The sequence below is a fragment of the Cyanistes caeruleus genome, chromosome 29 (genome assembly GCF_971803275.1).
Source record: "Cyanistes caeruleus chromosome 29, bCyaCae1.hap1.1, whole genome shotgun sequence".
NCBI lineage: Eukaryota > Metazoa > Chordata > Aves > Passeriformes > Paridae > Cyanistes > Cyanistes caeruleus.
In genome coordinates, this window is record NC_141729.1 from 1700912 (window position 1) to 1721944 (window position 21033).

Sequence of the window (21033 nt, forward strand, 5' to 3'; positions counted from 1 at the left end):
TTCCACGGGGGTCGTCGCGTGGTGCCCAGCGCCTCTTGTTCATGGCACGGTGCCCACTGCACAGCGCCTTTTGCCCAGTGCCCATTACCCGGTGTTAATTAATTACCCTATGCCCATTGCCCGGTGTTAATTAATTGCCCCGTGCTAATTGCCCCGGTGGTGTTCAGTCGTTTTCCTACATCGGACAGGACGGAGCAGCACCCTGGATCCCCCCCCAGCCTCTGGGCAGCGCCATCCAGCTGTTCCAGCTGTGCGTGAGCCCGGATAAAACTCACAGCCCCGGTGCCCTCCGCCAGCTGCCGAGCGCTGGACGGGACCGTGCCACGCTGCCAGCCCTCGGCTCTGCCCCTCACCCCACCCCGGGACACCGCAGCACCCCTCACCCCCGTGGGATGGCGTGGGGGATGGGGGTGGTGACACTGGAGCAGCCTCGGTCCGATGGGATGGAGGGGATGAAGGGAAAGCACCCCTGGCCCCGATGGGATGGAGGGGATGAAGGGAAAAGCACCCCTGACCCCGATGGGATGGAGGGGATGAAGGGAAAGCACCCCTGACCCCGATGGGATGGAGGGGGATGAAAGGAGACCCTGTGCCAGACGCTGGTGGTGCCATTGGAGCATCCCTGACCCCAATGGGATGGAGATGGATAAAGAGAAACCAGCCCCGACTATGATGGGATGGAGGGAATGAAGGGAGCCCACCCCTGACCCCGATGGGATGAAGAGGGGGATGAAGGGAGACCACCCTGGGTCTGTGATGAAGTGAGACGCCGAGGTGGGTGCTGGTGGTGCCAGCGGCCCCGCCACGCTCTGGACACTTTATTCCTCCTGCCCCGAGCACTCCCGGGAGCTCTCAGAGCAAAGGCCCGAGCCAAGGGCGCCCTGTCCCGGCTCCCCGCGGTGTCCCGGCCGTGGCCGTGACCGTGACCGAGGCTCCCGGTGTCCTCCCGTCGCTCCGTGGCCTCAATTGCAGCCCCGCAGGACCCCCAGGGCCTCCCGCACGGCGGCGAAGATCATCCCGTCCAGCTGCCAAGGCGCAAAGAGGGGGCTCAGCACCGCTCACCCCACCCTGGCACTCCCCAAATTTCCCCCAGAACACGCACCTGGGCGCGGAGCTGGGGCGGGGTCCCCGCGGGCTCGGGGCCGAGGTGGCGGAGGCGGACGGCGCTCTCCGGGGACAGGAATTGCTGCTCCACGCTGATGGTGCCGCTGAGGCTCTGCACCTGCCCGCGCACATCGGCGTGCCTCAGTTTCCCCGAGGGGCTTGGCACAGCCTCTCGGGGAGGGGTTCAGGGCCACCTACCTGGTGGGGAGCCCCGGCAGGGACCAGCACGGCGTCCCCCGGGAACTGGAGGAGGCTCCAGCCGTTCACCCCGCACTCGTCCCGCAGCCGCCGCCGCAGGCCGGGGTCCAGGTAGCGGCCGGGGGGCTCCGCCGCGGCCTCGCCGTCCTGGCCCGGCTCCTCGGATGCCTGTGGGGTGCCAGGGGTGAGCGGAGCCGGGCCCGGAGCGGGGCCGGGGGTGGTGGCACCCACCTTCCGCAGGAAATCCCGGATCCGCCCGGCATCCTCGGCACGGAAGATGTGCCACAGGGCCCCGGGCCGGCCGCTGTCCCTCAGCCGCTCCCGCAGCGCCGCGTCCAGCTCATCCGTGTCCCCTGGCAGGAGCACCTCTGCGGGCACAGAGGGGTCAGGGGGGGCCTGGGCAGGGGGTCGGGATGGGGGGACCCCCGCTCTGCCCCCCGTACCCCGCGCTGCCGGCGCTGCGTGGGCCAGGACGCTGATGGAATCGGCCGCTTCCACCGTCAGGTTTTTGGTCCCGATGTTCCGCTCCTGCGGACGCACTCCTGAAATTGCGGCGGGGGGTGAGCGTCGGGCCTCAGCGTGGGCAGGGAGAGCCCGGGTGCCCCCCAAAGCTCCGGTACCGCACTCACCGTAGGCCATGCGGAGTCGCGGGCGCAGCCAGCGCTGGCCCCGCTGGCCCCGCAGGTAGGTGGCCAGGTTGAGGCGGCCGCTGGCCCCGCAGTACTCGGGCAGGGGCAGGCTGGCCCGCAGGTTGGTGGCCCTGTGGCACAGAGGGGTGCGGTGACACTCAGGACGCCCCCTCAACCCCACTGAGCCCCGCTGGCCCAGCTGGCGTGAGGAGGGGACATCAGGGTGATGCCACCTTGTGCTGTCACCTACCGGTTCAGCTCCGTGTCCCCAAAGCCGCTCTCCAGCTTCAGCAGGTCCCCGCTGCTCTGCTCCTGCTCCGGGGACGCTGTGGGAGGGATCCCAATGTCCCACCAGGGATGGAGCCGGGGTGCACAGCCTGGCTCCTTCACCCCTAAATCACACTGGGGACCCGCAGACTCCCCGTCCCCTCACCTGTGCTGGCGGCAAAGCCATCCCAAAACTGCCGGCTGCTCATGCGGACTCGGCTCCGCGGTGCCCGCAGGTTCACCGCCTCCACCTCCTCCTCCTCCTCCCCCGAGGGCTGGAAGGATTCGGGCGCCCAGAGCCGCCCCTCCAGCCTCTTCTGCAGCCCTGAAACCAGGACAGGCTGCCGGGGCAGCCGGGGCTCAGCGGGGTCGGGGAAGCTGGGGGGGCTCCCAGGGATGGGGGGCTCACCTGGCCCTGCCGCCAGTGCTCCTGGAACACTTTGTAGCTGCTGGCGTGGCCGGGGTCGTGCAGCCAGAGCAGCCCGCTGGGGGCCAGGACGCAGTGGGACGCGGGGGGGTCCGGGGAGCTGGGGGGGCTCAGCTCGGCCCCCGCCTGCCTCTCCTGGATCTTCTTCTCCACCACTCGGGCGATGATGCTGTCCAGGATGCTGGTCAGGCGATTATCCTGGGGGAGGGGGGACGCAATTGGGGAGCCCCTCAGCCCACGCTGACCCCCCCACCCCCGGCCTCAGCAGAGCGGGGTGGGCAGCAGGGGCCGGGGTGGCCCGGTGGCCGCGGGACTCACGCTGGGCAGGGCAGGTGCCACGGGGGCGAAGGCCATGCGCACCCCGTCCTGCCCCAGGCACAGCTTCACGGCGGTGGAGGCCAGGAGGTCGCAGAGGGTGGTGGTCTGCACGGCCCCCCCCCGCGCCGGGGGCTGCCCCGGGGACGGCGGCCCCCCCTCAGGGGTCTCTGCTCGGGGGAGAACTCGGTCAGGGTTGCCCACGCCGTCCTCTGCGTCTCACCCCTAATACCCGGCACCCCAAAAGGGGAGGGGGTGCAGCATCCCTGACCCCCCCGGAGCGGGGCCGTGCCCGCGGCGAGGGGGTCGCAGCCGGCCCTACCTTCCTTGATGGGCCGGGCGGGGTCGGCTGGGCCGTGGCTGCGGGGTGGCAGGGTGGGCACCGCGGCCCCCGGCGGCTCCTGAAACAGCCCGGGTCAGGTGGAGATCCAGGTGGGAGCCACATCCCACGCCCCAGACGTGCCCTGTGCAGGACTCGGGGTGCATCTGCACCCCATTTTCGCCAGCATCCACAGCCCCTCCCTACCTGCCTGCCCGGGGGCTCTGCCAGGCTCCCCTCCCTGCAGGGACAGTGGGACTCGATGCCAAACTTGACCCTGACCTCGTGCAGGAGCTTCCAGAGGCGCGTCAGGACTGGGGACAGATGGGGACAGGGCTGTCAACCCTCCAGCAGTGCCCAAAGGGGGGTTCTGGGGCTGGGGGACACACTCACCACAGGTGGGGACAAACTGCGTGGGGACCAGGGAAGACGCGTGGTGGTCCCGCCCGGGGGTGCACTCGGGTGGCATCACCGGACCCCCTGTGTCAGAGAGAGGCTGCGTTTGTCCCCTCTGAGGCCCCATGGCTGACACCCCCTTTTCCACCCCTCCCTGTCCCCGTACCAGGGCCACCGTCCTCCCTCCTGCTGCGGTGGCAGTCGGGGCACAGCTGGAAGCCACATCTGGCGCAGCTCCAGTGGGAGTTGAAGAAGCCACGCTGGCAGGCGTCACAGAGCCGGGGGGCTCCTTCCCCCCGCCTCCAGCCCGTCACCCCTGCGGGAAACACAGCCTCAGCCTCCGCGTGTCCCCGGTGTCCCCAGTGTCACCCCCAGCCTGGTCCCTGCTTACCCTCGGGCCCGCTGGGGGCTCCCGGCCACGTGTCCCTGTCCCTGCGCACGGCGTGGCAGAAAGGGTCCCCCAGGACCTGCAGCAGGTACTTGGCCAGGCAGAGGCTGCTCCCCACGTTCCTGCTCCCCACGTTCCTGCTCCCCACGTTCCTGCTCCCCATGTTCCTGCTCCCCATGTTCCTGCCCCCCAGCTCCAGCTCCCCCTCGGCCTCCCCCAGGGTGCAGATGCCATCGACGCTCAGCTCCCCGTTGTCACCCAGGGCGAACCTGCGGGGAGAGGGGACAGAGTTGGGGGCGTGGGAGGGTGCTCCAAATGGGGTGAAAAAATTGGGGTGGTGGGAGAGGACGCTGGAAAGCGGCAGGACAAGGAAAGGATGCTAAAATGTGGGGTGAGGGGAGGGGATTCTCTGAAGCGGGGTGACAAGAGAGGGTGTTCTGAAGTGGGGGGACAGAGACTGGATGTCCCAAAGAGGGGTGACAGGAAGGGATGCTCCAAAGTGGGGTGAAGGGAGGAGCGACAGGAAGGAAATCCTCTGAAATGGGGTGACAGAAGGGGACGTTCCAAAGGGATATTCCAAAGGGGATGCTCCATTGCCCCCTGACATGTCCTGCTGGACTCCCCCACCCTGGAGCTCACCCTGGGCTCACCTGCGGAAGTGCATCAGCCTGCAGGTGTTCTCGGGGGGCTCCTCCTCATCCTCCTCGCCCTCGGGGTCCCCCCCGGCGCGGAGGGCACAGGCACAGCAGCGGGGGATGCTCGGGGGCAGCGCGGTGCAGGGCAGGCCCTGCAGGCACCACGGCTCTCCCGCGTGCCTCGGCGGCTCTGGGGACACGGGAGCTGCTTGGGGACACTGTGGAGCCCCATCCACGCCAGCTGGGAGGGACTGGAAGTGTCCAAGGCCAGGTTGGACGGGGCTCAGAGCAATCTGGGATGGTGGAAGGTGTCCCTGTCCATGGCAACCGTGGGACCGGATGGGTTTTTTTAAGGTCCCTTCCAACCCAAACCATTCCAGGGATTTCTGGGATCCTGTGACTGGCACGCTGTGGCGGGGGCTGGAAACTGGGCCAGAAAGTAGGGCTGGAAAGTAGGGCTGGAGCTCGGCAGAGGTCAGGGCTGGGATGCCAGCACCTCCCCGAGGAGTCACTGACCCAGCCACAGCGCTTCCAACCCCCAGGAATCCCACCCGTGGCTGCCCCAAAAGGACATTTCGATCCTTGCCCACCCTGGCAATCGCTGCCAGACCCCGTCAAGCCAGGAAAAAACCCCAGCACAGCAGGTTCCGCAGCCCACACGTGTTCCCGGCTCGTGTTGTGGGCGCCGGGAACCGGGATGCAAAATTCCCTGGGGATCGGGTGCTGCCCCCGCCCTCTCCCCGGTCCCGCTGCGCATCCTGTGCATCCTCACCTCCGTCTCCCAGCTCCATCCTCCTCTCCTCGGTGTGCCCCGCGCTCTCCGTGCCATCACCCGGGCCCGCGGTGGCCTTGATGCCCCTCTTGGCTGCCCCGGCGCCCTCGCAGGGACCATCGGCGGTGCCGTGGGGGCGCTTGGCCGAGCGCTTGCCCTCCCCGGGGGGCTCGGGACCCCCATCCCGCCGGGAAGCTTTGGAGCGAGGCAGAGACTGCTCCGAGTGCCGCGTCAGCCACGTCTTCTTCAGCTTGGTGTGGTTGCTGGGGGGGCACGGAAAACGCCCCCCGGCCATGCCCAGGGTGGGCTCGAAGGGGTTGGGCACCCCGCAGCCCACCCCCGGACACCCATCGCAGCCCGGGGTGGGGCACAGACAGCCCGGGGGAGGCTCCGGCTTGGCCAGAGCCGCTGGGTAGTGCCCGTCCGCCAGCAGAGGCGAGGGGTTGGGCTCCCCGCATGCCGGGGGCGAGCCGGGCTGGGCGCTTTGGTAGCCCAGGCGCTCATCTTTGGGCTCCGAGGGCCGGCCCGGCGCCGCGTCCATGGAAAAATCGGCGCCGTGGGGCCGTGCGCCCACCCAGGGCCCTCCGCAGCCCCCCGAGCCGCGCTGCAGGAGGACGGGGTGGCTGGCGCTGGGGGGAGGCGTGCGGGGATGGGGAGCGGGCACCGCCGAGCTGCCCCCCGCCCGGCCATCCCTCCACGGGGCTCCCGGCAGCTCCGGCAGCGCCGGCTCCCCCTCCCCGTCTCTGTCCTGCCCTGCTTGGCTCTTGCCCAGCAGCTGCGACGCCGCGTGGTTCTTGGTCGAGGAGTGGAACCCGGGCTCTTTCTTGCCGTAAAACTCCTGGAAAGGAGCAGAGGGGCCGGTGTCACCCCAAGTGTCGGTCCCTGTCCCTCTTCTGTCACCCACATCCCTGCCAGGGGGTGATGGGGAGCATTCCGTCCCCCTGCCTCAGTTTCCACCCCCGTGCCAGGCTGGGCAGCCCCCCGGTGCTTCCCGGTGCTGGGTTTTGGGGTGCCCGTGTCCCCCCGCTGCCAGCGTGGGAAAGGAATGGGGAGCCTCAGCGGCACGGGGTGCGACGGGCGCGCCCAGGGCTGGAGCGCTGCCTCCCGCCGCCCCCGTCCGAGGCTCTCTTCGCCGTGACTCAGCCCCGGGGGTGGCATCACCCGCAGGGACACCGCGGAGCGCAGCATCACCCCTGCGGAGCATTGTCCCAGCGCTCGGGGGGCTGGAACCCCCGTGCCGAGCTGTGGGGGGGAGCAGAGGGTCTGTGCCCCCTCGGGGGTGCTGCCAGGCCCTGCCTCGGCTGCGGGTGCATCGCCTTTCGCTGCTCCCAGCCGGGTTCGGGTAAGGCTGGAGCCGCTGTCACCGGGGTGTCACCCCGCTGTCCGGGGTGCACCGGGACCCCCGAGCATCCTCTCTCCGCAGCCTTTCCGAGGTTTCCTACCTTGTTCCCTGAGCTGGAATAGTCGTCGAAGGGGGTCAGAGCCGCCTTGCACCTCGGCGGGACCCCCAGGTAGAGGGGCTGTCCCCAGGCGGGCGCGTAGGAGCCCAAACGCCAGTCCGGGCCGGGGAACCGCCCGTCCCCCATCGGCCCCGGCCCCTCGGTCCCCGCGCCGCCGAACGGGGGCTCAGCCGGGGGTCCGGTGGGCAGCAGCGAGGACAGCAGGAAGGGGCTGTGCTTGGCCTCCACGAGGAAGGGGCAGTGGCGGAAAGCCGGGGGGTCTCCGGCCGTGTCCCCCGCCGCGGTGCGGGCCTTGCCGGCGGTGCCGGGGCGCGGAGTGTCCAGCCCCGGCACGGACAGGGGGTAGCGGTGGTACGCGTGGCTGTAAAGGGCCAGCGGGGCCAGCACGGCCTCGGCCCAGCGCGGCCCCGGGCGCTCCTTGCAGGGCTCCCCCCAGCCCGCCTTGGGCTGCCCGTTCCGGGGGGGCAGCAGCGGGGGGAGCTCAGCTCCGTCCTTGGGGCGGCACAGGGCGTCGCGCAGGCACGGCGGGGCCGGTGGGTAGGGGCAGCCCCGGACGGGTCCCAAACATCCCTCGGGGCCCCTCCAGGGACATCCTTTCTCCATGCCGTAGCTCAGCTTGCCGGGCTCCGGGTAGCCCGGGAGTCCCAGCTCGGCAGCGGCGCTTCGGGATAAAAGCATCCCGGTGCTCTCCATCCCCCGGGAGTCCTGCGCTGCCTCCGGGGCTCTTCTCCACCGCGCCGGGGTCTCCCCCATCCTCGCGTCGCTGGCCATGCTGCTCCGACGCTCATGTGGTGCTCAGCGCCGTCCCGGGCAGGCCGGATCCTGCGGGCAGGGACAGGGACATCAGTGAGGAACCGCAGCCACCCCTGCTCGGGCAGCGCTGCGGGGAAACTGAGGCACGGCGATGCTCGGGGGTATTGCTGGGGGGGCTGCCTTCAACCCCCCAGCTCCATCCTGCCGTGTTTTTGGGGAGGTTCCCCGGCACGGCGAGGGGATCCACGGCTCTCCTGCCCCCCGGCATCCGTGGGGACGCGCGATCCGGGCGGACACGTGTCCGGGCCGTGTGTCCCCGTCCCTCGTGCGCCCATCCCGGCGGGGCTGGCGGCCGGGACGCACCTCGCGCCCACCATTCCCTCCGCACCCAGCCTGGCCCCGCGCCCGGCCGCTGGCACCCAGCGTGGGGAGGCCGTGCCCCGCGCAGGTATTTGCCTCCGGCCAGGGCTGGGCTGCGCTTCTCGGGAGGGCTTCCAGCGAGGGGGGAGCTTCCCTCTCGCAGGGGCCCCTCCTGGGAGAAATGCCTGGGGGGATTTGCAGGATTAACCCTCCTCCGGGACCCGGGCCACACGCAGACGCGGGGTGCGGAGCCAGACCTTGCAGCGCCGGCGGTCTCATCCCTTCCCCGAGTCCCCCAACCCTCCCTGTCCGGCGGCTGGAGCAGCCGAGGGGGACAGACCCGAGGTCACCCAGCTCCCGGCCCTGCTGCGGGGTGGGACAGAACCGCCCCGAGGGCCGGGATGGGGACAGGAGGAGGGTGACGACAGGAGCGTGTGTGCCCAGAGCCGCCTGTTCCCATCACATCCACAGAGAGGGCAAAGCCGCCGTTCCCACGCTGCTGGGGAAGCATCGCGGGCCACCCTGGGGCACAGGGACACCCTGGGGACACCCACCCAGAGCTCAGGACCCAGCCAGGCTCTCCCATCCAGCCTCATTTCAAGAAGTTCTTCCAGCACAGCTCCCCGGTGCCCCGAGGCTGCCCCGCCGCCTGCCATCCCCGCCTTGCCCCCCAGCCGCCCCAGGGTGACATTGTCCCCCTCCTTCATCCCATCCGGAGCGCACGAAGCTGGTCCCGCTGCTCGGCGAGCATCCCCACGGCCCCACAGCTACCTGAAGGGTCCATCAGGGACCCCGGTGCCGAGGACGAGCGGGGGTCTCCGCCGGTGACACCGGGTCCCGGAGAGGCAGAGCCGGGCGGGCGGGAGCTCCTAAACCCACAGGCTGAAGGGGTCCGGCTCCGGGATCTGGAGGAGGCAGAAAGCCGCCCGAGCGGCCCTGGGGATGTTCTTCTCCTCGTGCTGGAGCTGCAGTTTTTGATCCATTGGCTTGGGAAGCTCCGTGCTCCTCCTGCCTATCGTCCCACGAGCTGGGGGTCCCGGCGGGCTGGGATTTGGGGACAGGGACACCCGGGGAGCAGCGGCAGCACGAGCGGGACCTTCCCCCGGCTCTAGGCAGCCTTGAGCATCCTGGGGCGCTGCCGGCGGGACGAGGCAGTGGCAGTGGCTCTGCTCCCCACGAGCGTGCAGCCTCCGCCGGCTCCGGCAGCGACTGGGCGGACGGGAGGGATGCTGGAGCTGCTGACGCCCGGGAACCGGGAATCGGCGCGGTGCCGGAGGTGCCGCCCAGCCCCGGGGGCACCGGCGGCGGTGCCAAGGCGGGCAGGTGTGCTCTGCCCCGTGCGGGTGAAGAAAGCGCCCTTTGTTCGCCAAGGCTGCCCCGTCACCAATGAAAGGCTCCAGCCGCCCGCTCCGGGCGAAACTGGAATGGGAGAAACATTGGGATGGGCCAGAAGTCCCTGTCCTGGTGCTGGGGAGCTGGTGGGGGCAGGTCCAGCATGGAGCGTGTGGCCATCCTAAGGCATGGGAGTCCCCAGGACCCCAAAGCCTTTCAGCTGTGGCCAAAGGTTGAGGATCTGGCCTCTAGTCACGGTCCAGAGCCGAGTCCATCCCTCCTCCAGCTGCCTGGGATGAAGGCAGAGCTCCTCTACCTCCCTGCAGACCCCACAGCAGGCAGGTGGCATGAGCAGGATGTGCTCCAAGGGGTGCAGAGGGGCCTTGTGGAGCGCGGGGATGCTGTGACAGCATCGTGATGGTGCCACCCTGGCCAGGGGTGAGGAGAGAGTGCCTGGGGCCACTCATCCCTGCCCTGAAGCTCACCAGGATCAGATATAGAACAGAAAGATAACCACTGTGCCCACCAGGATCACACAGATCCCAGCTGTGCCCACCAGGATCAGAGATCCCAGCTGTGAACACCAGGATCACACAGATCCCAGCTGTGCCCACCAGGATCAGAGATCCCACCTGTGCCCACCAGGATCAGAGATCCCAGCTGTGCCCACCAAGATCACACAGATCCCAGCTGTGCCCACCAGGATCACACAGATCCCAGCTGTGCCCACCAAGATCACACAGATCCCAGCTGTGAACACCAGGATCACACAGATCCCAGCTGTGCCCACCAGGATCACACAGATCCCAGCTGTGCCCACCAGGATCACACAGATCCCAGCTGTACCCACCAGGATCACACAGATCCCAACTGCTCCCACCAGGATCAGAGATCCCAGCCGTGCCCTCCAGCCCACCAGGCAAGATCTGGGACCTTGTGGGTGCCCCCTCACTGTCGCCAAGCCTCAGGACCCCCAGCACCAAGGACACCCCGACCCCAAACCCACCGCCACCCACCGCCCGCTCCTGCAGACAAGCCCTGGGGAGCAGGGAGCAGATCCAGGGGGGTCTCCCAGGTGGGCCCCCCATTGCTGGGCTCCTGGGGAGGTGCTGCCGATGCCAGCAGCGCCGTGCGAGTTTATGTAACCCGCGTGTGTCCCCGGGACGTGCCCGCCTTACATAAACCCCGTCCCCCGGCACGGCTCGGCAGCGGGGCTGGGGGCACGGGAGGAGGGCTGAGGGCAGCCCAGGGCCCGCGGGAGCGAAGAGCCGAGCACCGGCTGCCTCCGGCTCAGCGGCTTCCTTGCGCTCCGGTCCCCCTGGGAGCTGGCAGTGAGGGTTAACCCTTGCTGGCCACGGCTCGGGGCACCGCGTGTCACCGGCATCACTTGGCCGTGCCAGGGGGTGACAGCGGCCAGCGAGGGTCGAGCCACAGCGGGACCCCCCTGGAGCCCTGCTCGCCCACGAGGGGAAGGTTTGGAAAGTTTGGGGGGTTCGGGGGGCCGCGGCGCCCGGGCGCTGCTCGCTGCACCCAGTGGGTGCCAGGGAACAGGGAGGGGACCCAGACAGGGCTCGGGGCGAGGGAGAGCCCGCGCCTGCCTGCGATGAGAAGGTGCTGAAAGACGAACTCTTCCCGTTCCCTCCCTCTGTTCCTCAGGAATGATGGATCCGGAAGGGCTGGGACGGAGCTGGCAGCAGGCAGGGACCCCAGGGAAGGGTCTGCGGTGTCCTGGCGGTTCTGGGGATGCCCGGGGATGTCGCGAGGGAAGGGACAGGTGGGAAGAGGGATGGAATCACCACGCTGAAAGCCCCAAGGAGGGTCCGTGGCAGCCGTCGCTGGGGTAAGGAGCAGGGGGATGATGGAGGGACAACAGGGAATTTCCCACCATGCACTGGGGCAGCATCCTTGGCCGCTGTCCCCTCCCCATGCCACGCTGCCCTCAGAGCCTGAGGCCCTGCTGAAGCCTTCCCAGGGCCAGGGCTGTCCCCGCGGAGCTGTGGGACCCTCTGGTGGGGCTCAGCCGCTGCCCTCCCGTGCCAGGATCCGTGCCTGCTCCTACAGCCCCGACCCCTGCCTGGGGTCCCTCCACTCGCTGCCTGTCCCAGCACAACCCACAGAGGGTTCCCAGGGGTGAACCGGGGGAGTCCAGGCTGGGTTTGCGTTCCACCAGCTGGGAGATAATTCCCGGGGGTGTTCTGCCTCGCTGGCTTGGCACAGAGTTCCGAAATCCTTGTTTTTCCCTGAAATCAGAGGGCGAGCAGAGGCAACACCCAGGAACCGAGCGCTGGCCAGAACGCCGCTGCAGGAGCCCGGAAACAGCCGAATTGGAACCTCTGGCACCCCTGGCCCGCTGCACGCCAGGGCAGGGGGGGACGCTGTGGGAACATGGGGCCGAGGGGCTGTGTCCCCAGCGTGTCCCCTGGGATCATGGGGCACGCGCGGGACGGGATTCCCAGGATGATCCAGCACTGGGGGAGGGGGCGGATGAGGGTCCGGGTATTCCAGAAGCTCCCAGCTGATGTCCTGGCAAGATCCTGCCAGCCCTGTCCCACAGCACCTGCCTGGATCAGGGCACCTCCAGCCCCTCCAGACCCACAAACCGCCTCTGCCTGGGGAAAAACCCAAAATCCAGCTTTTTCCTCATGCAAAATGGATCCCCGCTCCAGCTTGCCCGGAGCGCAGACACGAACCTCAGCCCTTCCTCTTCCTCCTCCTCCTTCCTCCTCCTCCCAGCCCCGGCACAGAGCCCGGCACGCACCTACCTGCCTCCACCGCGGCGCAGGTGAGGAAGCTGAGGAAGCTGAGGAAGCTGAGGAAGCTGAGGAAGCTGAGGCAGAGGAAGCAGCCTCGAACCTCCCCCCCCTCCCCGTGCCCAGCACCGGGCGCGATGGCCGCGAGAGCTTTTGTTAATCTGCACCCGGCGCTTAAATATATATTTAAAAAAAAAAAAAAAAAAAAAGGAAGAAAAAAAAAAAAGGAAAAAACCCCACGTCAAACCTTCAGGAGTCTGGAGGCTGCGGCGGAGCGGAGGGCACGGGAGGACACTCACTCCCACACGAGCAGCTTTCTGGGAATTAGGGCCACAGCCCAACTGCTCTGGCAGCCTGCGCTCCCCTCCAGCCCTGGCTGCCGGTGCGGCGGGGCCTGGGCAACCTCCCCGGTCCCGGTGCCGATCCCGGACAGCCTCACCGGCCCCGTCCGGCCCCGCCACCGCAGGGTCGGACACTTCTCCCGACCCTAATCTCCCGCTTTTCCCCAGGGAGGTGAGTAAGCATCGCTAATCCCGCTCGCTTGGCTGCCGGGGGCACACGAACCGCTCCTCCCGGGGCTGGGGCTGCCCCCCGGCATCTCCAGCGCGCCCTGCCCGGCCCGGGCCGTCCCTTCCCCGGTGCCTCACGGTGAAGCTTGGGACGGACGGAGCGAGCAGAAGGAGCGGCTGGTCCCCGCGGGATGTCGCAGCCGTGTCCCACCTTTGCCGGTGTCCCCCATGTCGCTGTGCCAGCCCCGAGCGCGGCCGGGGAATGCCGGGGGGGCCGCGGGACGACCCGGAGGTGATGGATGCTGCCGGATGCCGCCGTCCCCGCATCTCTCCTTCCCGCCCCGGGGGAGGACGAGCCGTCCCGGCAAGCCCCGGTGCCGGGGCACGGTGCCCGTCCTGTGCCACCCCCCGGCCCCCCCTCCACGTGCCCGGGACTCCTGTTTACCCAGCGCCAGGAACCGGCATCAAATACCTTGATGTAATTAAAAGCTCGCCCCCGGGGCCAAGGGCTTAGGACGGCAGCCAGGGACACGGGCAGCCCGCTGCCACCTGCGTGCGGCACAGGCTGGGCTGGCAGCGTCCGCGCTCCTGGCAGCACCCACCTGGCAGCGCCCGGGGGCTCCTGTCCTCAGCCCGGGTCCCTCCCGGGGTGCCCCGCCGGCGGAGAGCGTGGTGACGGGCGGCTGATGCGGTGACACGGATCCCGGCGCAGGGACTCGGGGCAGGAGAGATGGGCAGCCCCTGCTCGCTGCCTCAGTTTCCCTTGGCGGCTGGAAATGTTCTGCCTCAGTTTCCCGCGGTGGCCGGAGATGCTGCGCGGTTCCCAGAGCGGGGTCCCCAGCACGCCCTGAAGGTGATGCCCGGCTCCCCGCGAGCCTGGGGGTTGCGCTCCTCAAAATCCTCAAGCCCGACGCCCGTGGTGTCACAGCAGGGACGCGGAGCCGGAGCCTTCCTCTGTGCCAGCGCGGGCTGGCTGGGGACAGACGGGTCCCCGGGGGGACAGGCGGCTGCGGGGAGGAGCGGGGGGATGCAGCAGCGTTCCTTCAGCCGTGTCCTCCCACACTCCCGTCACCTCGAACGCCCTTTTCCCGACCCCTCCCGCCACCGCCACGCTTCCCACCCGTCATCCTCTTCCTCGCCATCCTCCTCCTCCTCCTCCTCCTCATCCTCACCAGCGGCTCACCGGCAGCCCGGGGGCATGTGCGCGCTTGAGGGCGCGGTGTGGGGGCGCAGCAGGAGCCCCCCCAGATGGAGGAGGGGAGGTTTTACCTGCACGGCAGCGCTGGGGAGGGAGGGGGGGGAGAGTCTCATCCCCCCGCCCGCGGTTCCTCATGCCGCCCTCCCTGCCCTCTGCGGCGGGAGGCAGCTGAGAGCTCCCGGGGCTGCCAGAAAAGAGGCTGCGTTTAAACAACAGACATAATTATGCTTTTGATACCGTCTGCTAAAAATACAGCGCGGTGCCGCGCGGGGAGCCATGTGTGCGCGGCCTCACATGGCTCCCGCCCCGAGCAGCTGACTCAGGCAGCGGACAGCCGTGGGGGGAGCCCCGTGGGGATCAGGGGGGTCACAGCCTCACCTGGGACCCCCAAACAGCCGCTTTGAGGCTGCTGAGGGCAGCCCAGGCGTGGCAGGAGGGTCGCAGCGGGTTGGTGCAGAGGGGTGAAATGAGCCGGGAGTGGGGCAGGGAAGGAAGGGGGGTGCAGGAGCGTGGATGTCACTCGGTGTCACCAGGATGGGTTTGGGGGGTCTCAGTCTGCTCCCAGCCCCGACAGCAGCACGGGGGGGGGGGGGGGGGTTGGGGTGATGCTGGGGGTGCAGGAGTGGCACCCCAAGCACCCAGCAGCTCCCCGGAGAAGGTAAATCCCATTCGGGAGTAGTGACCCCAACTTCCCTGAGCCCGCACTGCCCGGGGGAGACCCAGGGGCGGCCCTGGCACCCCCGGGCACCGGCTCCTGCTCCTGCTGCCCTCCAGGAACGGGCAGTGCCCGGCCCGGGGGCACCACGGCCCGGGGCTGGCATCGCAGCATCAGCCGCGTCCCTGTCCGCTGGCAGAGGGAGCAGCTCTGTGTCACCAGCTCCCCTGCCAGCTCCCAAGGATGCAGGCAAGGAGCCATTCCCTGTGTCCTGTCCCTCCATCCCTTGTCCCCAGCCCCTCTCCAGCTCTCCTGGAGCCCCTTCAGGCCCTGCAAGGGGCTCTGAGCTCTCCCTGGATCCTTCTCCTCTCCAGGTGAACATTCCCAGCTCTCCCAGCCCGGCTCCAGAGGGGCTCCAGCCTCGGAGCATCCCCGTGGCTCCTCTGGACTTGCTCCAGCAGCTCCCTCTGATACTGGGGACCCCCGAGCTGCAGGTGGGGTCTGACCTGAGCAGAGCAGAGAGGGAGAATCCCCTCCCTGAACCCGCTGGGGATGCAGCCCCTGAGCCTGAGTCCATTCTGTCACCTCCTACAGCCCCCCAGCCCCACCGTCCCCCCACCCCACTGATCCAGCCCCTGCCCGGGGGGGCACAGGGGGTCCCCACAGCGGTGCCAGCCCCGGCTCAGCCTGGCACCCCCTCCCCGGCGGGGACCGTGGCAGCGGGCGAGCTCAGGTCAGGCGCTTAAAGTGCGGTGCTGGGGCGGTGCCAGGCGAGCCGGGGGGGATTAGGGCTTTGCTGATGCAGCCTGGCACTGGCCCGTGCGCTGACACAGCTGGGATCAGCGCTGGCACCGCCGGAGCTGCCTCGGCCCCGGGGGGACGGGCTGTGCCACCCCGCCAGGCTCCTGCCCCCTCCTTGGGTTTCAGCCCCTGAGGGACGCACGGATTTACCAAAGCAGGACACCAAAACTCATTGTTCCTTCCCAGAACCCCACTTTTCCCCCTTTGGAAGGTACTGGGGTCGTGCCTCAGTTTCCCCAAACTGGGAATCCCTGACCCCGCACCCTGGGGACACAACACCGAGGCTCCAGCGCTGCTGCCCCCCTCTTTCAGCACACTTGGGAGCACCCCAAGACGGAAGAACCCCCGCTTTGACCCCCAGCTCGCCTCAGCAGCCTCCCTGGGCCGTATCCTTGGAGGAACCGCGCTGCCTAAGCGGCTTTAGGGGGATTACAGGCAGCCCCCTGGCCCTCGCTGTCCCCACCCAGCCCTTCCTTCTCCGCTGCTTTAAGTAATCGTCTCGCAGGCAGTTTTACGGGGCTAATCCAGCCACCTCCACCTAATCTGCTCCAACACCCCTGCCTGCCCCGGGCCGCCCCGCCGAGCCCGGCCTGCCCAGGGGCCGGGGCTGCTGCCCTGGGAAGACCCCCGAAATCGGGCGGCAGCCAAGGGCTAAAAATACAGCTGGCCCCAGGGGCGAGGGCAGGGAGGATTGGGAGCGAGGGGATTGATGCCAGGGGCACCGCGGGACACGCGGGCGGCAGGAGGAGGCGACAGTCGCCTTGTGCCACCCCCTGCCGCCCGGCCGGGTGGGGGATGAGCCCCCCCGGGAAGGAATCGGGATTCCCGGTGGGAGAGGGGACGAGCCAGGGATGTCCGGCTGCATCCCGGGTGTCCCGGAGGGGCCGAGGCTGCTGCTGCCACGCCGTGGGGGATGTGGCTACTGCAGGGCTCCCGGGAAGTTTGGGAATGCCACCGGCGGCCTCAGGGAACATAAAACGGGTGGCAAAAGACCCTGGGAGATGCCCGTGTGGAGCACGGCGTGGATTCCCAAGGATGGAGTTCCTTCCAAATGAGGAAATCGTTTCAGGAAGCTTCCCCGAAGGAGTTTGGGGATGTTATCCGGATTCTGGAACCTCAAATATGGGGGAAAGGCCTGGAGGGAGCCTTGGATGGATCCCTGAGGGTTCAGCTTCCTCCAAAGGAAAAAGGCTCAGGAAGCTTTCCTGGAGGAGTCTGGGGCTGCTGCCTGGGATCCTGGAACAGGGGTGAAAAGACTCCGGGAGAGGCCCTGGAGGAGTCTCAGATGGATTCCAGATCTTCCTCCAAGAGAAAAAAACCATCTCAGGAAGCTTCCTGTGGAAGGGGACAGCACCAAAGTCTGAAACAACCTTTATTTCTCCATGTACAAAACCCCCTTTTTGGGAGAGGGGAATGTTAAAAGCCGTGTGCTGCCCGGCGCTCCGGGTGTCAGTCTGTGTCTGAGTCATGCCTTTGGCTTCAGAGGGACAAAGCACATCCACTCCTGGCTCCCAGGGCAACGGGAATGTTGGGAATAAGGCACCATGGCAGCAGGAGAAGGGGGGAGCGTGTAGTGTTCACAGGATGAGGGAAAAGGAGGGGCCAGACCCCACCTGAGAGGCGCCGGCGCCGAGCTGGGGGGTCTGGGGAGGGGGGATGAGCTGCTCCCCCCTCCTCGAGGCACCACAGAGGTCACAGAAGGGATTTACAGAGTGAGGATCCCCAGGGACACAGGAGCCACAGCTCCCTCCTGATGCAGCAGCAAATTCCTCTCCAGCCTCCTGGCAGAGGTTTCCCGGGATTTTAGCTGTCCTGCTCCGACGGGGCCGCTTTTCTCTTGGCTCGGCTGCGCAGGAGCCGGGAGGAGCCCTGGGCAGGGACAGGGACAGGGACAGGTCAGGACCCCCTCACGCAGCCCCACACGCCCACCTCGTGTCCCCCTCCCACGGCACCTCCTTTCCAGGGTTCTTCCTCAGGGATCGCAGGCTCTGGCTGCGGGACAGGGGTTTGGGATCCCGGCGTGGCGGTGCTGGGGGGGACAACTGTGAGTCCGACCACATTTCCTCATCGTCCGTGTCGCTCTCATAGCGGCGGCCGGTGCCGTAGGCTGGGGACAGGGGGGACAAGCCAGCTCCAGCATGGCCACCGTGGGCTTTGCTGCAGGCCCCCCTCGCTGTGACCCCCAGCTCCTCACCCCGGGGCTGCTGGAGGCTCTCCTGCTCCTCCAGGTACAGCGGGTCCTGGAAGTGCACGGGGACCTGCTCGGGCAGCGAGTGCAGGTCCTGCATGCTGAAGCTGCGGAGCCGCCCGGCCAGCGCGCCCTGGCTCTGCAGTGGGGGACACAGAGCGGACAGGATGGTCAGACCCCAATCCAGGGGACATCTCCCTCTCCTGTCACCCTGCTCGGGTGGGGTTTCCTCCCCGGGTACCTTGGTGGCCGCCTGGACAGCGGCGGTGGCCGCCAGGTTGAGGCCCCTCTTGCCAAAGCGCACCATGGTCTCGTAGCCACGCTCACGCGCCTGGACCAGGAACGCATCGATGTCCTGAGAGAGAGACAAGGGGGTGGTGCTGGGAGTGCAGTGTGCTGGCCTGGAGCACTGTCACCTCCCCCAGTGTCCCTGGGCATGGTCATTTCCCAGGGCATTGTCACCTCCCCAGGAAATCACTAATCACTTAGTGATCCTGAGGCATCACCAAGTCCCTGGGCATTGTCACCCCCAGGGACATCACAACAAGCCTGGGCATCATCACCATCCTGGGGCACTGCAATGTCCCTGGGCACTGTCACCCCCCAGGACATCACCACATCCCTGGACACTGTCACTCCCCAGGACATCACCACAGCACAGGACACTGTCACTCCCCAGGACATCACCACATCCCTGGGCACTGTCACTCCCCAGGACATCACCACATCCCTGGGCACTGTCACCTTCACAATGCATCACCATGTTACAGGGCACTGTCACCTCCAGGGCACTGCAACGTCCCTGGGCACTGTCACCCCCCAGGACATCACCACATCCCCGGGCACTGTCACCCCCCAGAACATCACCACATCCCTGGGCACTGTCACCCCCCAGGACATCACCACATCCCCAGGCACTGTCACCCCCCAGAACATCACCACATCCCTGGGCACTGTCACCTCCCAGGACATCACCACATCCCCAGGCACTGTCACCCCCCAGAACATCACCACATCCCCAGGCACTGTCACCCCCCAGGACATCACCACAGCACAGGACACTGTCACCCCCCAGGACATCACCACATCCCTGGACACTGTCACCCCCCAGGACATCACCAAGGCACAGGACAGTGTCACCTCCCAGGACATCACCACATCCCCAGGCACTGTCACCTCCCAGGACATCACCACATCCCCGGGCACTGTCACCCCCCAGGACATCACCACATCCCTGGGCACTGTCACCCCCCAGGACATCACCACGGCACAGGACACTGTCACCCCCCAGGACATCACCACATCCCTGGGGACTGTCACCCCCAGGACATCACCACGGCACAGGACACTGTCACCCCCCAGGACATCACCACATCCCCAGGCACTGTCACCCCCAAGGACATCACCAAGGCACAGGACAGTGTCACCCCCCAGGACATCACCATATCCCTGGGTGTTGTCACCTCCCAGTGCACTGTCACCTCCCTGAGGCATCACCATCCCAACTCGGAGGGCTGAACCCCCCAGGCTGGGCAGGGAGGACCCCCCAAATCCCGGGAATTTTGTACCTTCTCCCTGCGGGCCAGCGTGGGGTGCACGAAGCGGCGGTAGAGCAGGCTGGCCCCCCGCGTGTACGGGGACAGCAGCCAGATGACAAAGGCCATCTTCACCTCGTAGTAGAAGGGGAACCTGGCCAAGAGGGGCAGGAGATGGGGGGGAGTCCAAAGGCACCTCCTGTTCCCCCCCCCCATCAACTCTGGGGACATGGGGACACCCAGAGTCCCACGCCAGCCTCACCAGGAAATGAGGAGGTCAGTGAAGGTCTCTGTGGTCATGAAGAGAGCGAAGACGATCCAGTACATCATCCATCGGACCTGGGGAGCCATGGGGGGCCATCAGAGCGGACTGGAGACTGGGAAAAGGGTGCCTGAACCCCAGAAAAAGGGACTGGAGACTGGGAAAGGACAGGACTGGGAAAGGAGGGGACAGGACCCTGGGGAAGGAGGGGACAGCACCCTGGGGAAGGAGGGGATTGGGGCCCTGGGGAAGGGGGGGACGGGACCCTGGGGAAGGAGGGGATTGGGGACCTGGGGAAGGAGGGGACAGGGCCCTGGGGAAGGTGGGGACAGCACCCTGGGGAAGGAGGGGACGGGACCCTGGGGAAGGAGGGGACAGGACCCTGGGGAAGGAGGGGACAGGACCCTGGGGGAGGAGGGGATTGGGGCCCTGGGGAAGGAGGGGATTGGGGCCCTGGGGAAGGAGGGGATTGGGGCCCCGGGGAAGGGCTCCCCAGGCACTTGACTCACGTATTCCCGGATGTTTTTTGTCTTCACAGCCTTGTAGGAGGCGTAGGCCGGGTAGAGCATCCCGAAGAGCAGCCTGTAAGGCAGAGGGGGGGTGAGGCAGCGCGGCCACCCCGCGTACAGCAGCAGGAACAGGGACCAGCACAGCTGCCGGCCCCAGCGCCGGACCCTGGCCTTGACCCCCTCCAGCACCATCCCGAGCCCGGAGAGGCCGGGAAAAGGCTCCGGGATTCTCCGGGGAGGCTCAGCCATGAGCACAGTGTCACTCCCACGTCCACGGGACCGGCCCGACCTGTCGGGGCAGGGCAGGGGGCGGTGGCAGGGCACGGGCTCGGTCCCTGCGGGCTCGGTCCGGTCCCCGTGGGTTCGGTCCGGTCCCCGTGGGCTCCGTCCGGTCCCCGGGCACCGAGTGAGGTGCCACCAGCCCCAAACCTTGTGTCGCCGTGACCTCCTGCGAGCCCAGGCAATGTGGGGACCCTCTGAGCAGCGACCCCCTGGGATGGTACAGGGGCTCCTCCAGGGCCATGGGGGATGCAGGGGGACCCCAGGCCGTGCTCACCCCCCCAGCAGCTGCTCACGGATCCATTTTCGGGGGGGTAGCATGTTTGGGGGGGAGGGGGTGCTGGTCACCCCCATACAAGAAACCTGAGATCGACCCCCCAAACCCCGCCCGGGGCCTTTCCGAGGAGCCCCCGCTGCGGGCCCAGCACGGGGACCCCCATTAACGGGACCCCAGGAGGGGAGACAGGGGATCGGGGGTCCCTGTGCCCCACCCCCCCACCCCCCCCGGCCCTGCAGCCCCTCCCCCGTTACCGCCCGGACCCCACTCACTCAATCACCCGGCTGAGGATCCAGGACACCATGGTGCGGCCGGGGCTGAAGGCCCCGGCAGTGCCGGGCGGGAGGGTGGGTGCTGTGCCCCCCTGGAGCTTCCAAACCCCCCCCAAATTTCCCCCGAACCCCGAGGGAGGGAATCCGAAAACTTGAAACTTGCAGCAACCGAAACGCGCAGGCGCGGCACGGGCCCCACCAACCGCTCTTAAAAGGGCAATGCGCTTAAAAGGGCAACACAGCCTCTTAAAGGGGCAATGCCCTTAAAAGGGCAACAGAGCCGCTTAAAAGGGCAATGCCCTTAAAAGGGCAACAGAGCCCCTTAAAAGTGTGACCCGCATGTGGCGCGCAACAAAAATAAAATAAAATGTTTATAAAATAAAAACATTTTAAAAATTCCCTAAATATATTGAATATAAATATGGCCTTTCCTAAACATACCT

General features: G+C 67.7%; 2 protein-coding genes across 3 annotated transcripts; both read right to left on the reverse strand.

Moving 5' to 3' along the window:
* Positions 1–775: 775 nt before the first annotated feature.
* On the reverse strand, positions 776–13341 carry HR (HR lysine demethylase and nuclear receptor corepressor). Of its 2 annotated transcripts, none has more exons than XM_086865171.1 (19): positions 13217–13341; positions 6893–7732; positions 5451–6288; positions 4694–4868; positions 4047–4312; positions 3822–3971; positions 3653–3739; positions 3467–3573; positions 3263–3341; positions 2944–3110; positions 2608–2823; positions 2365–2539; positions 2182–2257; positions 1932–2062; positions 1746–1844; positions 1534–1670; positions 1303–1470; positions 1103–1222; positions 776–1025 (listed from the first exon to the last, which is right to left on the reverse strand). In XM_086865171.1, the coding sequence occupies exons 2-19, from the start codon at positions 7679–7681 to the stop codon at positions 963–965; spliced, it is 3843 nt and encodes a 1280-aa protein (XP_086721297.1). In that variant the 5' UTR covers positions 7682–7732; positions 13217–13341; the 3' UTR covers positions 776–962. The 2 variants fall into 2 exon arrangements, with proteins under 2 accessions (XP_086721297.1, XP_086721295.1); XM_086865169.1 differs by lacking the exon at positions 13217–13341 and adding an exon at positions 8795–9215.
* Positions 13342–16606: 3265 nt separating this feature from the next.
* Positions 16607–20772, reverse strand: REEP4 (receptor accessory protein 4). The gene is made up of 8 exons (XM_086865173.1): positions 20591–20772; positions 19763–19835; positions 19254–19330; positions 19025–19145; positions 17698–17811; positions 17463–17595; positions 17221–17375; positions 16607–17137 (listed from the first exon to the last, which is right to left on the reverse strand). Exons 1-8 carry the CDS (start codon positions 20620–20622, stop codon positions 17072–17074), a joined length of 771 nt encoding a protein of 256 aa, XP_086721299.1. The 5' UTR covers positions 20623–20772; the 3' UTR covers positions 16607–17071.
* Positions 20773–21033: the final 261 nt, after the last annotated feature.

Excerpts from the sequence above, each read along its gene's own strand:
- HR (XM_086865171.1), bottom strand. The coding sequence starts at position 7,681 with ATGGCCAGCGACGCGAGGATGGGGGAGACCCCGGCGCGGTGGAGAAGA. Across the intron at positions 1,845-1,931 it reads GCGACTCCGCATGGCCTACG|GAGTGCGTCCGCAGGAGCGG; the intron begins GTGAGTGCGGTA and ends CCGCAATTTCAG. Across the intron at positions 1,671-1,745 it reads CGCAGCGCCGGCAGCGCGGG|AGGTGCTCCTGCCAGGGGAC; the intron begins GTACGGGGGGCA and ends CTGTGCCCGCAG.
- REEP4 (XM_086865173.1), bottom strand. The coding sequence starts at position 20,622 with ATGGTGTCCTGGATCCTCAGCCGGGTGATTGA. Across the intron at positions 17,376-17,462 it reads GAGCCTCCAGCAGCCCCGGG|CCTACGGCACCGGCCGCCGC; the intron begins GTGAGGAGCTGG and ends CCCTGTCCCCAG. Across the intron at positions 17,138-17,220 it reads GGAAGAACCCTGGAAAGGAG|GGCTCCTCCCGGCTCCTGCG; the intron begins GTGCCGTGGGAG and ends GTCCCTGCCCAG.